This window comes from Grammomys surdaster, unplaced genomic scaffold, assembly GCF_004785775.1.
Source record: "Grammomys surdaster isolate TR1022 unplaced genomic scaffold, NIH_TR_1.0 126391, whole genome shotgun sequence".
Lineage (NCBI taxonomy): Eukaryota > Metazoa > Chordata > Mammalia > Rodentia > Muridae > Grammomys > Grammomys surdaster.
Window position 1 is genome coordinate 14891945 of NW_021621185.1, and position 20380 is coordinate 14912324.

Genomic DNA, 20380 nt, shown 5'->3' on the forward strand with positions numbered 1-20380 from the left:
GCGGACACCCTGCTTCCGGCGGACACCCTGCTTCCGGCGGACACCCTTAGTGCCCCCTTCCACCCTATCGTCACTCCTAAGTGTCACTCCTAACACCTAGATCCTAGCATCCACCCCTGGCAGAATCTCAAAAGCATTCCCTACATAGCAACCCACTGCTGACACACTCTCCTAAGAACCAGAGAGGGCAACAGAACTAAGGAACAAAACATCCACCCAACAAAGACAACCAGACATCAACACCTAGAATTACAATGATCTCAAACCCAGATGCATGGATGAAAGAATGAAAACACAGTAACAGCCAGGACAAAGTTTTGACTAAAGCACAGCACCCTACTACAACAGGCTCTGAGAAATGCAATCAAGCTGAAATATAAGATGAAGAGTTCAGAACAGCCTGAACATGTTAGAGGTCCTAAAAGAGGAAATGAATAAATCCATTGAAGAAATCTGTGAAAACACAGTGTAGTGGAATGAAAAATGAAACAACACATCAGTTCACGACTTGAAAGTGGAAACAGAATCGTTAATAAAAACCCAACTGAGGGAAAACTGGAAATGAGAAATGAAGGCAAGGCACTCTTCTAAGAACCTCAGAGGAAGCCTCAACAACAGAACACAGGAAACAGAAGAGAGTCTCGGCACTGAAGACAGGTGGAAGAAATGGATTCCTTGGTCAAACAAACTTTAAGCTAAAAAACCATCCAGGCACAAGACATCCAGGGAATCTGGGGCAGTATGAATAAAAGTGGGGGGAGGTCTGTAAATCATAGGAATAGAGGAGAAAGAAGAAACCCAGCTCAAAGGCACAAAAAATATTTTCAACAAAATCATAGAGGAAAATTTCCCCAGTATAAAGAAGATGCCTATGAAGGCATAAGAAGCAGACAGACATCAAGTAGACTGGATCAGAAAATAAAGCCCTCTTAACATATAATAATCAAAACAGTTACCATAGAGAACAAAGAGATAATATTAAAAGATTCAAGGGAAAAAGACATATTACAGTAACACCTGACTTCTCAATGGAGCCTCTAAAGCAGAAGGGCCTGGACAGATGTTCTGAAAACTCTGAGACATCACAGACACCAGCTCAGACTGCTACAGCCACCAAAACTTTCAACTACAATAGATGGAAAAGAAAGCATTCCATGATAAACCCAAATTTAAGCAGTATCTATTTACAAATCAGGCCTTACAGAAGGCACTAGAAGGTAAACTTCAAATGAAGAGGCTAACCACATCCAAGAAAACACAAGGAATGAATACTGTAAAACCAGCAAATGGAAAGGGTAGGCTGCCCCAGCACAACACAGAGGGTGGGCTCCCCCACCACACAACAGAAGGTGGGGTGCCCAACCAAACAACACAGAGAGTGGGCTCCCCACCACACAACACAGAGGGTGGGATACCCCAGCACCACAACTCAGCAAGGTGTCAACACTGCTCACTGATAACTCTCTGCATGGATGGTCTCAATTCTACCAACAAAAAGACACAGACTCACAGAAAGGATTTAAACACAGGCTCTACCCTTCTGCTGCATCCAAGAAACACATGTTAGTGTCAAGGATGGACACTATACCAGGATAAAGGACGGAAAAGGATTTTCACTTTGTTTAGATCAAAGACGATTAAAAAAATAAAAACTTAAGGGTTCTCTTTTTCAAAGTTGAAAATGGTTTGCACTTGGATGATATAATACAGCATCTTATATTTTAATAGAAGTACTTCTGTATATGTTGCTGTAGTCTCAAGAAGTGAGAAAACTTTCTGTGACTACAAACAACTTAAATTGTACAATTACAATTTCTGCGGCTACAGGTGTTGTCCTGTGCTACGTCCCAGCTGTACTGGCTGGTTGTGTGTCAACTTGACACAAGCTGGAGTCATCACAGAGAAAGGAGCCTCCTTTGAGGAAATGCCTCCATGAGATCCAGCTGTAAAGCATTTTCTCAATTAGTGATCAAGGGAAGAGGGCCCCTTGTGGGTGGTGCCATCCCTGGGCTGGCTGTCCTGGGTTCTATAAGAAAGCAAGCTGAGCAAGCCAGGGGAAGCAAGCCAGTAAGTAACATCCCTCCATGGCCTTTGCATCAGCTCCTGCTTCCTGACCTGTTTGGGTTCTAGTCCTGACTTTCTTTTGTGATGAACAGCATTGTGGAAGTGTAAGCTGAATAAACCCTTTCCTCCCCAACTTGCTTCTTGGGCATGATGCTTGTGCAGGAATAGAAACCCTGACTAAGTCATAAGCAGTAGTAAGAACCATGTGGTACCCCTTCAGGACCTCGAGTTCTTATCTAAGGGACACTGAGTCTCAGGAGGTTTGATTTTCACTTACTTACCTTCTTGTGATAGATGCTACATAGTCCTCTCTCGACATCCGGCAATTTACGAAGAAGGTTTTCTATCTGCTCAAACACACTGGATTCTGAATGAAGAACATCAGATATTGCATCAAGTCGGGCATTTATGTCCCTGCGAGAACAGAATAACAGCAGATGTTAGTAACTCAGAGTATAGACATTGTCAACTTTAATGCTTAGGACTATGCCACAATCACTTAGGCCAAGGAAGATGCTCTCCTCCCATTCTTCCCTGCCTCCTCCTATCATTTGGCTCAACACACAAGTGCCATACACAGGAAGTCTCTAGCAAAGCAGGTTGGAGAATAGCTCATGAAGCGAATGCACTGAGTATATTTCCCTGTCTTTGAGGGGGTCCCTGCAGGTGTCCCAGACAGGTCCCTGCAGGTCCCCCAGGTTCTCAGACAGAGAAGCTAATCCTGCAAAGAGATAAGAATGAAAACCCGGTGTAGATCAACTTTGTCAATCTGGATCAGACTTCAGGGAGTCTAATATCAGCACTGACAGCATACTTAAAACCCAGTACAATTTGGGAAAAGATTTCCAGGTAACAATTGGTCTGCAATTCCAGGTGGACAACAGAGATGAAGGTGTGATTATATATGAACATGTACATGGTCACGAAGTACATGTGACCATGAGGGGGAGTTCTACAGCTAAAAAGGCCTAGAATCTAGTGTAGTGTCTGACTGACAACATAGAGGTCAGCAGGCCATGAAGTACCTGTGGGAAGATTCTGGGATAATGATCCTGGGGAATCTGGGTGGGGTCTGTCTCTATAATAAAAAGTCAGTGAGAGCTGCCTCCACAGACAGCAAAAAGGTTACCAGGTGGTGAACAAAATCGCCTCTCAGCTTTCTGGATGGAATACAAGCATTTGGTTTCATCTCCTCCACTGGGGAGACACCTCTGCATTTTCTTAACATTCTTAGTGCTTCTCTGTGAGTGTAAGGACCTCTGTGAGCCCAGCAAGTCTCCTCTAAGATTTGGCATGACCACGTACTCAAGTTCTACTTACTCAGTGAAGTGAAGACAGGAATAGTGCCTGTTATCTCTATGTCCCGGCTGATGAAGAACTTCCTGTGCAACCTTCCACACTAGTCTTTCTACCTTTGCTCAAAGCATTGCTGTAAGCCTCATGATGACTCCATCTGCCTGGGCTCAGGACAAGTGGACAATATCCGTCACTTCCACATCTGCTACCAAATGGAGTTCTCAAGTACTTAAACCACTGAGACTTGGATGTGTTTGCTATGATAGCTTGGCTACCATGGCTCACAGGCCTACCTCGGGCAGTAAGATGATGAGGTTATGGTGGTAGCCCTGGTGAATGGAGCACGTGGTAGCTGAAACAGAACCTAATCAAAGATAGAGGAGTAGCAACAGAAAGTGTGGAGACTGTGATGTCAGAAGACACAGGAAACCAGGGTTGCAGGACCTTATCTATGGTGACATCCCCTGATTAAGTCACTTGGGAAGATGTGTGAAGACCTAACTAAATGTACCCTCAGTGAACTGTGGCCTACCAACTCTATAGACCAAAGGCCTACACTGGCTATATATAAAGACCATGGTGGTCCTGAAGACACTGGCAAGTGCACATGTCTGGTGGACCGAGGCCCTCAGAACAATTTAAATGAATAAACCAGTGGAGAAAAGAATGTTTTAGTGGAAACAGAGGCATCAGACATTAAATAAACAAAGTGGGTGACTAGAAACAATGATTCAGTGTTTAAGAGCAGTTGTTGGTCGTGCAGAAGATCTGGGTTCTCTTCTCAATACCCATATCCTGGTTCACAAGCATTCCTAACTTCTGTCTCAGGTGGGGGTCTCTGTGACCATCAAGACCAGCAGAGTGTTGGTCCACATGAGACCAGAAGTAAATCCAGTTCACTATAATTCAATAGCCAGTGTTAGGTCAAACTTCAAGAGTCTGACACCAGGCAATTTATTTTAGGTATATTTAAGAACAGCACAATTTGGAAAAAAAAAAATTCCTGGTGATGATGAACTCAACTCATGTGTACAATAAAGTTTAAGGAGCAACTACATCAAAACTCTTTGTAAGGTGCACGTGTCCTCTTTCATAAAGTTGGGTTCTACAGATTGACTACAAGTGACATCCTAAGAGTCTGTAGAGGGATCTGATGTGGTCTCAGTCATACAGATAGTACAAACATCACCAGGCTACAAACCATTTCTGCTCCTGTGTGTAAAGTACATGTGACATCTCCCATAAAGGTGGACTCTTTATATTGACTGAGAAAAAAACGCTCAAGATAAGGGTCTGGAGAAGATGACCAGGATAAACGTAAGAGTCTGGGGGAGCCAGATGTGGCCTTGCCATACAGATACCACAGGAGCAGTCACATCTATTCCCAGACTTCTGGGTGGAAAACAGGCTATACATGTCTTCCTTTAAAGAGACAGCCCTGCGTGTTTAACATTCCTGGTCTCCCTAGTCCCTACCTGTGCGCACAAGGACCTCTGTGCCTCATATAGTCCTAGGGGATCTGGTGCTTCCCTTTCATCTTCACAGGCACCAGGCTCACCTGTGATACATACACATGTGTGCATGCGCGCGCGCACACACACACACACACACACACACACACACTAAAATAAATCTAATGGCAATACTAAGTAAACAGGTTGGTCTATGCTGCTCTCCCACACAGTGATGTGAACAGCACACTGACACACAGTCCTGCCTGGAGGAGTCTGTGGTTTACAGTTGGTGAAGAGCATTACTTCATTATCCTCCAGCCAACCCTGTAAAGCCATGCCTTTCTGAGGTGCAGTGACACTAGACTAAACACCTCACAACTTCAGGATCACAATATATCACAGGATGTTCAATAAACAGTTGTTTATTTCAATTCAGTTTGCTTCCCAAGAGTACATATGAGATAAATCAAAATGAGCTGAAAAAAAAAAGAAAGCTGTTTTCCATAGGCCTGTTGTGATAAAATAAATCAATGTTTTACTCTAACATTTACCAAATGCTACATAAATATGAAGCTCTACTTTAATAACTTGTCCCTGCAAAAATGAAAGATGACACCAATTGGATCAGATGAGGTTGATACTACAGATGGCTGAGGACTGATTTTTTAAAAAATGCCATCTGTGAATGTATATGACACCCACACAGATAGCTACTATCTCAAAATTAAAGGTTTTTTGAATATATAAAGATAATAGCAAATGACTCAAATGAAAACCTATATCAGCTTTATGAATTCTATCAGAAAAAAATTAATAAGCATAAGACCATAAATTCCTTAAGAGATTAGAAATATGTTGGTTTCAACCTTAAAAGCACAAAGCAAGCAGCTTTTGGTCTAGCCTGGTGTCATCACAGGGCAAAGCAGGATGCTTACTGTGAATCATTTCAGTATTAACGCAGCCTGTTTGAGCTCAGAACTTAAGAATTTGGGGTCAGAGGAAAGTGAACTGAATCTTATCTAAGTCCTACCATTTATTTCTTAGCCTCATCTTGGTTTTTCCAGATATAAAATATGAATAGCAATGGGCCTAAACTTTAGTGTTATTACAAGAACTCATGCCTGCAACACAATAACCAGTCACTAAGTACTAACTGATGCTATCAGCATTAGGTAACAGAGAATAGCATGTGGGTCAAGCACCGTAGCACACACCTTTAACCCCAGCACTCAGGAGAGGCAGATGGATCTCTGAGCTTGAGGCCAGGTGGTCTACAAAGTAAGTTCTAGGACAGCCAGGGCTACACAGAGAAACCCTATCTTGAAAAACCAAATTAGGATGTGTGTGGGTAGGGAGTTGGGTAATACCATATGAAAGGAATGAAAATAACTATAGACAGAACCTAAGGAATACCTACAAAGATGAGTATTTCTGGTAAAGTACATGAACAAGAAGAGCCACACCTGGAATCTTCAGTACTAAGAAGTGCTGAAGGTGATCTGAAGTGTTGTACTGAGCCAAGCGAGGAGTCGCATTGAGAAAATATATTACTACTAACTACAGATGCCTATGTGGGCCGGGAGATAGTAAAGGGGTATGCGGTATCGCTTAGCACAAATCTGTCTACACTGGGTAGCAATAATTCCATTTTTATCTTCTGTACACAGATTAAAATGCCAATGACAAAGAATGACTTCAAAGATTTAAAAATAAAATAATTCATGTAATTTGGAGGTTTTTTTTTTAAATTGAAGTAGTTAAAAGACCTTCCAAGAGATTAAAATAAAGCAGGAGAGTGATGAGAATCATCCTCCTAGCTCAGCCCATGAGAGGCTGGGAGGCCTGACAAGCAACAGGAAGCAGCACTGTCAAAGGATGAGGAATGATACAGATGTCTGAGCTTTCTTCACTGTCACTGTGATAAAATACACTGACAAAGCAATATAAGGAGAAAAATTTATTTGACCACAATTTCAGGTGACAGTCCAGCAGTCTGGGGAAATCAGGTGGCAGGAACTTGAAGTAGCTAGTCACACCTGCAGTCAAGTGCTGAGAGAGAATAAGCTTCTGCCCGGCTCTCTTTCTCCAATCTTATAACAGTCAGACCTAAACCTAGGGAATAGTTCACCCACAGTGGCTGGGTCTTCCCACTCACTAAAATAATGCCCCACAGACAATCCTTCACTGAGACCACCTATTCCCAGGTGATTACAGATTATGTCAAGTTGACAACTGAAACTAACTACAGCAGATGCCCCACATTATTGCCCCACTGGTTGTTCAATGGTATACAACCTAAACCAAGGAAAAGAAGGTGCCTGAATCGTTTCATTGCAGATGCCAAAGAACAATGGCCAGGGGGTTCTGTAAATGATTGATTACTCACTATCAACCACGGGCCAAAGAACAACTTGTTGGTGTCACTGAACTCCTTCACACTTGGAGATGAGCTGGCTGATAGTGTGAGGGTAGTACCAATGAGTCACAGCTCCCAGGATGCACCTGACATGCTCCCTTCTGGAGTGTGAGAATAACTGATTGCACTGGCTGAGTGAGCCCCACAAAAGTGCTGTTGGCATGGAGTGTGGGAAACCACAGAGAATTGATAAAGCCTCTGGTAATGTTAATTTTAAGTAGTTCTACAGAGTTAAAAGTAACACTTTTGTTAATATAAATTTAATATTAAGGAAATATGTAATATTCTATTACCACGTCATTTAAGCCAGGGCAATAAACGAGAAAGACAGCCATTAATACTCCAGACATATGGGTTTCCAAAATAAGAGCCATTTAATTATTCAACAGAATTAACTGCCATGAAAATGTACTCTCTACTTTATGAAAATCACAGGGAAATGTAGCCAAGAGCTGATCCTAATGGTTTCCATTCCCTTAATTTTAATCATTTATGTATGCAATGTGAGAACAGCATAAAGTCAGCATGCCGATGCTCATACCATTTTCTACAAACTGCCCCTTCCCTGCCTTCCCTCTCCTCGCTAGTGGGCTGCAGAGCTCCAAGCAGGACTAGATTCCTTGAGAGCTAGAGCACCCCCTGTCACAGATACAGCAACACAAGCGCAAAATAACCATCCTATCCTGCTGAAGGAAAGCGTGAAAGGTGCTGTGTGCCATCCCCAGGCCTTCGCTACATCACAGGGAGTAGAGGATACAGTCACACTTGCTTGTTCTTTTGGTAACAGAGTGTCTTTAGGATACAGAACATAGGAATAGCTGGAGTTATGCAATGAGACCTGGGCAACTGGGAACAGTGACAGGAGGTAAATATTCTATTTTTAAGCTTCAACTATGAGACCATCTGAAGATTTAAGCTAACATTTGAATTGCTAAGATACTTGCACTATGAAGTAGAGCACAGCAGCAGGAGCAGAAGCCATCGCTGGGCTGTCTCAGTGGACTGCTGGGTGCTCAGGACATACTTACCCCTCTTCCTCCCTCACAAGCAGACAAGGCTCTGGCCAGTAAGTGTGAACACACACATTCCCCTCCCTCTGGCACTGTCCAGGGTGACCTAGGAACTCACACAGCATCTCCAGAACAAGTGAGATCACAGTTTTGTTCCACTCTAACCCAGAAAGACCACATTGTTTTTAAAACTATGGAAAGACCTTCAGCTTTTTATGTAATGAATATATAAATGCATTACTTGCACTATTAGAACCACTGAATTTGGAAGGTCCTTTTGTTAGCAGCCATGGCCTGAGGTCAGTATTTCTATTTTGGTCAAGCTTCAAAAATGGCATGTATAGCTTGACTATGCTAGCCCTTTTTGTCCTGGGAACACTTTTATTCCTGCTCATTGTTAAAGCTTTTCTTCAACAACATCATGTTGGCAGCCAAGTACATGGCTTGAAACTGAAAATGGACCCCCAGACAGAGTTATTAATTTAACAGGCTGGCAAGCCAAGAATGGGTAAGATTCTGCACAGAGCCTTACCAACCAAAGACAAAAATGCATTGCTTTGGATAATGCATATTCCATGATGGGTAAGTAAGGCATTCTTGTCAGAATGACCTAAGACAGGCTCAGTCTTGTTAATGAAATAAAAAAGGGGGAGATGTGGAGAGCCTTTGGAGCTGCTTGGCAAGAATCTGACATGGGCCAAGGACAAGGAAATGGGCTGCTTGGCAGGAATATGACATTGGCCAAGGAAAAGGAAGTAGGCTTCAATAACCAACATATTACTTTTAGTGATAAAAGATGAGTTAACATGCATGTAAACAACAAGAACATGACATTGAGCTCCCTAAATTCTCAGGACTTCCCTAGCATAGCTCATTAAATAAAAAAGAGCATTTTGCCCACCATACAGGCAGCATTCACTGGTGATCCTGCCATTCTGAAAAGGAATGACACAAGATCATCACCTATTCCTCAGTAAGGTTCTTCTGATATCTCTCCTATCTATGCAACACAAAGAAAGTGCAAGAAGTAGAAAATCCAGAATGGACCCTGACAGATCTCACGTGGGACGGCCTGAACATCCAGATTCTTTGGCATCCTCAGAGCCTGCAAATGGACCATTTTATGACTGTTGCTCCATCTGTCCAAACAAGGAGCTTGACAGAGTTCCTCTACCCAGATGGGCTTGGGTTTGACTCGTACTTTCACCTGATGATTGATGGTGGTAAAGGCGCAGTAGCAGCACCATTTTTAAATTTTTGTAACTTTTTGTTTTGTTTTTGCAAAACAAAACACATAGAAAGTTTTCATTTTTCCTTTCATAAAGAACACAAATGACCAAAACCCACTAGCATGGAGTATAAACCAGTACAGCCATTTTAGAAACGAGTCTAGAGGTTTCTTAAAAAATTAGAACTAAAACTCCCATATGGTCCAATGTACTACAGTCTATCACACCACACAGACACCAGCACACCCATATGCACTGCTGCTATTCACAACAGTAAGGAAACATGAACAGACAAAACAAGGAAATGTGCTTCGTGCATATAAGAGTTTGATTTACCCAAAAAGAACGTGAAACTATAAAATTTGTAGGAAAATGGACAAAACTGGAAAAAAAAAATGTACTGAAGGAGGCAACCCAGGCTCCGGATAAACACAACACATTCTTTCTCCTAGCCGATGCTGGCTTTACCTCTGTTGTTTAATGTGGAGAACTGAGTACCTGTGGAAAGCAGGAAACTGGGGAGAGGGCCACCTTAAGAGAGGGAGAATGGAAAAATATAAATAAATAAAGTAAAAGGGGAAAAAATTGGAGAAGTGGAAAGTTTCTGCAGGTATTATAGGGCTACAGATAAAAAACTCAAAAGATAAACTAAAGAGAGTTAACCTACTCCTACAAGTAGTGGATTAAAGACCCAGGCCTGGTATTGTAAATCCAATTAACAATCTGTCTTAGAGTTTCTACTGCTGTGATAAACAGCGTGACCTAAAGCAACCTAGGGAGGACTTGTCCTTCATGAAGGGAGTTCAGAGCAGGTTCTTAAGGTAGGAACTAGAGGCAAGAACTCATGTAGAAGCCATGGACGAGTGCAGCTTATTGGCTTGCTCTCCACAGTCTGCTTGGCTCCCAAGACCATCACCCTAGGGGACACATCACTCGCAGTGAGTTCATCTCTCCTACGTCAATCATCTGCCTCGCAAACACGCCCACAGGCCAACCTGGTGAGGCTGTTTTCTTTTTTTTTTAGTTGGATATTTTATTCATTTACAATACAGACGTCAACAACTCCTTTCCTCATTTCCCCTCCCTGTCCTATACCCCCTCTTCTTTTATGCTTTTATACCATTTTGATTACATGCATGTATTAAGGTAGTAAAGTGTTGAGGGTCTAGCAATACAATAGATGCAAATAGTCAAGGAACAAGCAAGACAATAAACACAAATAGTCAAAGAACAAGCAAGGCATTAAACCCAATTACATGAACACTCCCATGATCATTGTTTCTAAAGGCTTATCAGGATGACCAAAGTATCTGAGCCAACTTCCCTGTCCTAGCCCAAAGTCATTTTCATGTCTGAAGCCTACTTCCTTATTCTACCCTAAGATTTACATTCCTCTCTGAAATTACTTCTTTGTTCTAGCCTAATGTCAGATTCCTGCTTGACGCCTACTTCCTTGTCCTTGGCCCATGTCAGCTTCTTGCCAAGTAGCCCCAAAAGCTCTCTGGCTCTTGCCCTTTTTTAAGACTGGATCTGGACATTGTCAGAGACATATTTGGAAGTTAGCTGTAGCTCACTATGATGTTACAATAGCAAGAGATAAAGTTGGGACAGGATCTGGATTTCAAACAAGGGTTAGTGCATGTTTTAAGGCTCTTTTAATTGTCAGGCTAAAATTGGTTTTGTCTCTTCTACAGTATTTATTGTAAGTTGCATTGACTGTATAGATTCCAATTGTGTTAGTGTGTTGAAACCTGGCATGTCTGTTACGGGGATCTATCAACCACCTTTTGTCTTACTGCCCTGAGTATTAGAAAACCTTTATTCATTGAAAAAAGCTTGAAAGTGCTAGAAGAAGTGAGTCAGGCTTTAAGCAGAAGCAAGAGGGTAGCAGGATTGATTATTGCTGGTATAACAGCTTTAATTTCATTAATTACTAGCACCACTACTTCTGCAATAGCATTGACACAAGGAGTTAAGACAACTATTTTTGTTAACCATCTGGCAAAAAAAAAATGTTACTAGTGTATTGAATATACAAAAGGATATATATAGGTGTCTGGAGCAACGGATGAGGCTCTAAAACCTATTCAAATTATCTGAAGGAGGTTCAGGGTTCAAGAGTTAGGAGCCATCCCAAGACTCATGACAAATATCATTGGAGTAGTGTTACTTTTGAAATTCACAATGATTGTCATTATAACTAGAAAAAAGTTTAAAGATACCTGTAGAATATTTGGCATAATCCTAACACCTCTCTGGGTGTGTTAACTTTACACAGTGAGATTATGAATTTAAAGAATGCTGCTCTGTTGAGCTTTGATGCTGCAAATAATGCTGATAAAATTATCTATGGCCTGAGGTCAGTATTTCCATTTTGGTCAAACCTCAGGAATGGCATATATAGCTGGATCAGGCTAGCACTTCTTGTCCTGGGATTATTTTTATTCCTGCCCATCGTGTTAAAGCTTGTCTCTAACTGCATCAACAGGCTGGCAGCCAAAGTATATGGCTTGAAACTGAAAATGGATCCCCAAACAGAGTTATTACTTTAACAGGCTGGCAAGCCAAGAATGGGTAAGATTCTGCACAGAGCCTTACCAACCTAAGACATAAATGCATTGCATTTGATAACGCATATTCCATGACAGATAAGGAAGGTATTCTTGTCAGAACGACCTAAGACAGGCTCAGTCTTGTTAATGAAATAAAAAAGAGGCTGTTTTCTTAAGTGAGTTTCGAAACCAAAATGACACTGCCTTGTGTCAAGTTGACATAAAACTAGTGAGCACACAACATGACTGGGGAAGATGCAACACACTTTCTACAATACATCTGTTACTGACACATGACCATGTGACCTACGTGCCCATTCCCATTTCTACCTTCCTGGAAGTGACTGTGCCCTAATGCTAATAACCACCCTTTCTGCTTTATGTTTCATATTTTTACACTCCTATCTGAGTCCCTGAATCTAACAAGAAATATTTCTATTATAAGACTTAAGTAAGTGATATCATTTCATACTGTTGGTTTTTTTTTTTTCTGATTCATCCATCTGGATATATGTAGATTAGGTCATCCATTTTACCTGCTGATACTAGAACAATGTATAACCAGACAATTCACTTTTAATTACCTACCTCTGAGTTGATTCAGAGTTTTTACTGCAGTCTTCTGACCACAGCATTCATACTAGGAAGCAAACTAATCCACTGTAAATAGTATTTCATGTAATCTTTGTAACTCTGTGAGGTAAGTATGGTAATTTTTATCTTACAGGGGAAGAAATGAGGCAGAGGCAAGGCAACAACATGTTCAAAGTGACAAAACTAAATAAGGAAATCAGGACTTCAGCTTTAAGTCTCATTCATTAACCATGCTTCCTTCTATGCATTCACCTGCATGTTTGGCTCGACAGCCTTGGATAAGTAGTCAGGCTTCATTTTCCTTCTCTATTAAAAAGAAGGATCACCTTACTCTGGAGATAGTTGGAAATAATCGATTATCTGGACCAACCATCCAGCAGTTGAGAGAAAGCTTCCTGCTCCACCATTTCCTTTCTCTTCTCTTGATGCTTCTGAGAATCTCAAAGAGCCGTTCCAAAAGCACTCTCCCTGACGGTGTGGAGGCCAGCTCCTCAGTCTATTCTACTTCCTCACCTTTCTTCTTTGAAATCTTACACTTGGACCTCTGTTTCTACCCAAACACATTCCTCTACTCTGACAAATTACATATAAATGTTTCTCTTTCACCTTAAAAAATCAATCCAACATTTTGATAAATATCTCACCTAAACTGCTCCAGCAAGGACATTTTTCAAAGAAAAGATGGGTAGGTGATTTTTCAGAGAACTGCACTAGAGATATAAAAGTGCAAGAATGTATTCAATTCACAAAATTCTGTGGTTCCTTAAATCTCACTTCAGAGAGTAAATCTGTGTGTGAAATATTAAAATGATGGGTACCTCCAATCTATTTATGCCAAATGGAGGAAATATTTGAAATGTAGAACCTATTTGTTATTGGTTGAAGGGAGGGGGGAGAAGCAGAGAAAAAAGAGGAGGAGGGAAGGATGGGGGAGAGAGAGGGGGAGAACAATCTTGAAATCTTAGCTCTCAGAGTTTTACATGGAAACAGGATTATGGCAGCTGTAAATAGTTAGGATGAGGTCATCTTATTACAAAGATATCAGGAGAAGAGATGCACGCCAGCAGAACACCGTTAGGCCATGAAGAAAGTAATATAGGAAATGCAGTCAGAAGCCAAGTGAAGCAAAAGGTGGCAGAAACCTGCCAGAAGCTAGGAAAGAAGCACGGTACTAACCTTCTCACAGACCTCAGTGAATCAGCTCACCCTAGTGAAACCTTGATCTTTGGCTTCTACAGGAAAAATCATGAGATAATACACTGCTATGATTAAAACCATCAACTCCATGGTACTCTGTCAGAGAAGCCCTATCAAACTTATAAACCATCTATACCACTTGTAGTTGTTTGAATAGGTATGGTCCCCATGGACTCATGTGTTTGAATGCTTGGCACTTGGGGAGTGGTACTATTAGGAGGTGTGACTTTGCTGGATGACGTGTGGCCTTGTTGAAGAAGGTGTGTCACTATGGGGCTGGGCTTTGGCGAAGTTCAAGCCTAGCCAGTGTGCTACTTTCAATTCTACTGCCTGTGGATCAAGATGGAGAACTCTCAGCTCCTTCTCCAGCACCATGTCTGCCACCACATTTCCTGCCGTGACAATAATGGACTAAATCTCTGAAACTGTGAGCCAGCCCCACTTAAATATTTTCTTTTATAAGAGTTGTCATGGTCATGGTGTCTCTTCAAAGCAAAAAAATCCTAAAACGCCATCAATTGTGGAGTTCAGATCCTGTAAGTATGACCTCAAATACGTCCCAAATATTGCTGAAAAAGAAAGAACCCACATGCACTCAGAGGTCAGGAGTAGCAGCTTTCACATGCCCTTTAAAAGCACACAGAGCTCTATTTTACCAGCCTGACTGTGCTACGTAGTTTTGAGAGTTGTAACTTCTACCATGATGCCAACAGAGACCTAACAAGAATGCAAAATGCTGTCACGTTGTGTTAAGGATGATATTTTCGTTCTTGGCTAAGCAAATATTCTAACAAAAGGGAAAACAGTTTCTTCAGGCAAATTGTGTAAAGCTAAAGCAAAGAATGATATAAAGGAAGCTACCTTTCCTAAGGTTTCTATAAAAAACAATTTTCCTAGAAAGGCAAGTTCCCCTCATAAGGCATGGGTTTACTTTCTTTCACATCTTACTCTGCATCATAAGGCTTCTAAGTAGTATCATCTAGTCATAAAGGAGATAAAGATTCTATATGCTATCAAAAGCTAAGAAAAGGAATATAATTTATATTATATAGCACATATTATGCAATATACTATCTATTTGAATGAGAAAAACCTCAATAAAACTGTAATGTTTTAAGCTGAGACCTAAAGTATAGTCAGCTAACTATGTAGAAATTGAAGGAAAAGGAAGAACATTCCAGCTAAACAAACCACCAAATACCAAGACCACGGGATGATGAACAGCTTCTCCATACCCAAGCACCACAAGCAGGCACGTGATGAGGGACAGACAAGAGCAGGCAGATGAAACAACCATGAAAGGCCAAAACTTCCAATTTTATTGAAGCATAATAGAAATCTAACTGTCTCAGGGATAAGGGTGTGGCTCAGTGGAAGAGAAGTAGGGAAATTACCTAACATTTCACAAGTCCCTGGGTTCGATCCCCAACAGTGAAAAAAAGTTACTATTTCATTGAAGAAATTCTCCTTCTCTAATCTGCTTTGTACGGGTCTGGTATGTCATCAGCATATGCGTTACAGGATAAGCCATGACCTCAGATAAGTTCTGGAGTCAGGGAGGAGAACTCTGGGGTATTTCAACATGAGAGATACAGGTTGAAGGGGGTACTCACAAAGGAAATACTCATTAACTTATTCCATTTTTAAATCTTTTAGATTTATTTTATGTATATGGGTATTTAACCTGCATGTTTGTATGTATGTACATCTACATGCCTGGTACACATGGGGGCCAGAAGAAGTTATGGGTGGTTGCGAGCCACCATGTGGGTACTGGTAATTGAACCTGCATTTTCTGCAAGAGCAACAAGTGCTTTTAACCTGAGCCCTTGTTTTATGCTTTAATCTTCTTACCCCTTGTTTAATGTTTAAACACACAGTCTGCTACTAAATCTTAAACATGCTTTTTGGCAGTGCTGAGGCAAGTGGCTGAATCATGAAGTAGAACAATCCAAAGATGGAGTCTTAAAGGGAATGAGATATAAATTATTTAACTTTTAAAAAGCATTGGAACCCATGCCTTACAATAAGTTCCATCTGAAAGAAGCTAGAAAACCACACTGAAGAATCTTCTTGCTTAAACTCAGAAGAGCTGCTAAAACTATAAGTGGGAAACAATGACAGTATCAGTAAACATAAATCCCATCTCAAAAACTGAAGTGAGCCCACTGAACACCATGATCAGCCAATAAGAATAAAGGGAAAGCCATTTCAGCCTTTTAAAATTGATGCAGAATTTGGCACCAAAGAGCCTATTTGAAACAATAAACTATGGTATATAAGTCTATGTACACTATGGAATACAGTATATAAATCCTTGAAAGGTGAACATCTGGTTCTGGATTTATGAGCACCCAGGTTGCCCTGAGAACTAGAACCAGACATTTAAAAATATAGAGAGACTTCTAAGAGAGGGAGAGGGAGGGAGGGAGGGAGGAACAGAGGGAAGAATAGAGGGAGGAACTGAGGGAGGGAGAGAAGAAGAGGAGGAAGAAGAGGAGGAAAAAGAGAAGGAGAAGGAAGAAGAGGAAGAGGAGAAGGAGGAAGAGGAGAAGGAGGAGGAGGAGGAGGAAGAGGAGGAGGAGGAGAAAAAAATGAGTGACCACCAGGAGACATGGTTGAGTAGATAAAGGCATTTGCTGCCAAGCCAGATGACCTGAGTTCCATCCCAAAACCCTGATGGTGGCAGGAGAGAACTAAGTCCTGCAAGCTATCTTCTGACTCCTATATTCAAGCATGTGGCACACACACACACACACACACACACACACAGAGAGAGAGACAGAGAGAGAGAGAGACAGAGAGAGAGACAGAGACAGAGACAGGAGAGAGGGGGGAGGGAGGGAGAGAGAGAGAGAGAGAGAGAGAGAGAGAGAGAGAGAGAGAGAGAGAGAAAGAAAGTAGAGTAGAAAATATAAATTAAATAAATGAATAAAAATTTAAATTTAAAAATCATCAAGTATTAGTATTCAACAAATTTCTTTATTCCAACAACCAAGCAAATAGCACAGGGACAACCATGGTGTGGCCAGTGGTTTTCCACCAGTCACAGGCTATAGTCACAATCCCTGTTCACAGAATGGCTACACAAAGCCATGCCCTCTCCTCTGTGAGACCTCAGATTTATCTGAATTAAAACTAAAGAGGAGGGCTGGAGAGATAACTCAGCAGTTAAGAGCACTGACTGCTCTTCCAGAGGTCCTGAGTTCAATTCCCAGCAACCACATGGTGACTCACAACCATTTGTAATGGGATCTGATGCCCTCTTCTGCTGTGTCAAGACAGGTGCAGTGAACTCATATAAATAAAAAATAAATAAATCTTTAGAAACTAAAGAAGGGACCCAGTTCAGAGATTTCTCTGCCTCGTAAACTCTTCGTGTCTAGAGGACATTAAGACAGTACAGTGACCTGAAGTGACTGAGTAGTCACCATCAACAGCAAATTAGAATGTCATATCATAAATGTGACTGAAGACAGTGGTTACTAACTCATCCTCAGGTTAAACGGCTAACAGTGGAGTGAGAGTAGTCAGTGAGGGACTTGGAGAAAGATATCTCAGTAGGTAAGGGCCCTTGTAGCCCTTATAGATGACCTCAATTCCATCCTCAGAATGTGTCACTGGGCTTGCAATAGACCTTCAGCTCTAGGGGATATGCTGATTCTATACCCTTCCTGACCTCCGTAGGCACCTGTTCACACATGCACTCACACACACACACAAGGGCGAACATGCACAAGCGCACACACGCACAGATAAATAAAAATAAAATTATCCAGAAAGATGCATCACACATCTAAAGCCCTTCATACCTGTTAAGAGGTTCAAAGCTCTAGCGGTATGTAGAATTACTGCTGCATACCTGAGCAGCCCTGAGGGAGGTACAGGACTGCTACAAGGCAGAGAACACTGAGGCTTCCAGGGACTAACTCACTGAGCAAACCCCAGAAGAGCCTTAGCTCTGCTCTTCACAGATACAGCTCAGCATGTAGTCAGTCCCAGTGGGAAAGGGTTCAGGACAATGGTGGTGACTGCTCAGGCTCTGAGGTCAGTACTGGGTTTAAAGCTGGCCATTACTGCTACTGTCATTACAGACACCAGGCAGCTTTCTGAAACTTTCAAGGCCTGTCGCCTCATTCAAGGACTCATGTAGAGAAGAGTTTTGAATATGGAATGCTGGTACACAGTAAGGACCCAATAAATAAAACTATCCACCCAGCAGACATTAACTGGACACCTGTCATGGGCTAGGCACAGTTCTAAGTTGATGGTCCCACATTTACCTTTGGATCCACCATCTGGGGAACCTAAGAACTGCAGCTCCCCAGCCACAACACAACACAATCTGCGGGGTTAGACAGAAACGCTGGGATAAAGAGCCCAGACCATTCTGATGTGCACACACAGGACACCACTTTTAGAGACACAAGATTCAAGGTCCTTCCCAGGAGGACCTTCACACCTGCTAACTCTGCTTCAGGAATACTTGGATTTCAGCAGTCAGACTGTCCCTGCTTCAGCTCAGCCTTGTCCACGGTCTTCAGAGCTTTACCAGCAATGCAATGCAGTGCCCTTGTACAGCAAGGCTGACTCTGATCCCTCATCACTAGGCTTAGAACTGCTAAATTAACTCTCTCCGCAGCCAGCTTCTGAGCCTCACCTTCAGTGGCCTCCACGGAAGACCCTGACAGCTTTTCTCCCTTCTCTCACTAGTTCCTTCCTTACACTGCTGCTGCCAAACCGACTAGATAACCCTCTACCCCAACAACGCCCACAGCCTCCCGTCAGGCTTAGCCTTGACTGGTGTGGGGGATGGGTTGGTTCTGTGAGCTGTAACACAGTTCACTGTCAGTTATAAAATACAATTTGCTCCAGTTGAAGACCGTGATCTTATTAGCCATGGCAATATTAGTTTTAAAGAAACTAATATACTTTTAATTTCACAATTTTATATCCCCAGTTTAAACATACACGGGGGGGGGGGGGGGCAACCCAAGGGGGGGGGGGAGGGAAGGAGAGAGAGAGAGAGAGAATTCCTTTTACCTTAATTTAAGCAATGGCTGGGTAACCCATTTCTTTAACTTCCTTCTCCCAAATGAAGTTTTAGTGTGGTCTAAAACCCAAAGCAAACTTCCTCTGGTCTTCATATCAGTCTGAAAAGATCAGATAACAGGTTTTATTACTGAGACAGACAGTTATGCATTACAGTACAGGACAGTATTGCATTTCTGTTGCTATTTAAGTTAGTCCACATCCCAACTTTTTTCAATGCAGTGATGAACTGAGGGCCTTTTGCATGTCACCTTCAGTGCCCTCCACAGAAGACCTTGACAGCTTTTCTCCCTTCTCTCACTATTTCCTTACACTGCTGCTGCCAAACCAACTAGATAACCCTCTACCCCAACAACTAGGGTGGACCACTGGGCTCCATCCATCCTCAGGCCTGATTTAAACATTGCATATGCCCAAATAACATGTTTCTCCTAAAAGCTGCTCACCTACCATGTGAAGAAAAATATACACCCATGCACACAAGATAAAATGTCAATTTAGTCAACGTATACAAAAGAGACTTGCATAGTTTTGGTTAACTGTGAATAAGCTATCCTGAAGTCTGTGTTGAAAGAGAGGCTGCAGAGGTAAGCAGAGGACATTAGTTCTCAGCTTCTGTCTCTATCAGAACTCACTCCCTGATCTGGAAGGGGCAGTGACACACAGCTTAATTAAAAGTGACTTTTGCCTTAGGAACTGGATTTGAAAACTGACTCTAGTAGGTCTTCCTGAGATGGGACAAGAACAGAAAAAACTTACAAACCAGATGAAGACAATTAGTTCTCATTAAGTTTGAAAGAACCACGAATTCTAAGATATATTTGATATGGAAACAACAGGATGCTATGACCTTCAGTTATTAAAAAATAGCTGCCAGGCAGTGGTGACATCGGCCTTTAATCCCAGCACTCAGGAGGCAGAGGCAGGTGGATCTCTGTAAATTCGAGGCCAGCCTGTTCTACAGAGCAAGTCCCAGGACAACCAGGGTTACACAGAGAAAACCTGTCTCACACAACCAAAACCAACCAACCATCTAAACAAGGAAACCAGTAGCCCTATAGTCTGCCCACCCCAAATGGTGCCACAATCATCAGTGTGACATGATGACAGTGACACAAGGACTCCCGAGGGCAGCCTACTGCCTCACTCCAGCTTTCCTTTTACTTGCTTACTGAACGTCATCTGAATCAGCCCTTGTGTCAGCCTGACCTGATTCTGCAGGATTTCTAGATTCCTTAGTGTTGTTCCATTAATTCTCATGAATTCCATTCCACTTGACAGCTGCTTAAAATTCCTGAAAAAGATGAAATTTAATAAATCCACGGGTGAGGACATCTATTTTTAAAAATTAGAGACTAGAAACAATCCAATACTACTATGACAGAAATTAGGATTTGGACAGTAAATCAGCTGGAACCAGGAACAAAGCGACAGGTCGAAGTCTTCTGCTGCCTGTGACACCAAGGGCAAGAACACAGAAGGAAAGCAAGCTGGACAAGGTACCACGTTTGTTCAC

At 42.0% G+C, this 20380-nt stretch overlaps 1 protein-coding gene across 2 annotated transcripts in view; it reads right to left on the minus strand.

Moving 5' to 3' along the window:
- The window catches only part of Msh3 (mutS homolog 3), a 148921-nt gene that overhangs the window by 62739 nt on the left and 65802 nt on the right, over positions 1-20380 (minus strand). For both annotated transcript variants that reach the window (XM_028760190.1, XM_028760189.1), the window contains exons 11-13: positions 20074-20158; positions 18856-18965; positions 2346-2478 (exon numbers count right to left, since the gene is read on the minus strand). In XM_028760190.1, coding sequence (XP_028616023.1) covers positions 2346-2478; positions 18856-18965; positions 20074-20158 — 328 coding nt within the window. The remainder of the gene's footprint in view (positions 1-2345; positions 2479-18855; positions 18966-20073; positions 20159-20380) is intronic.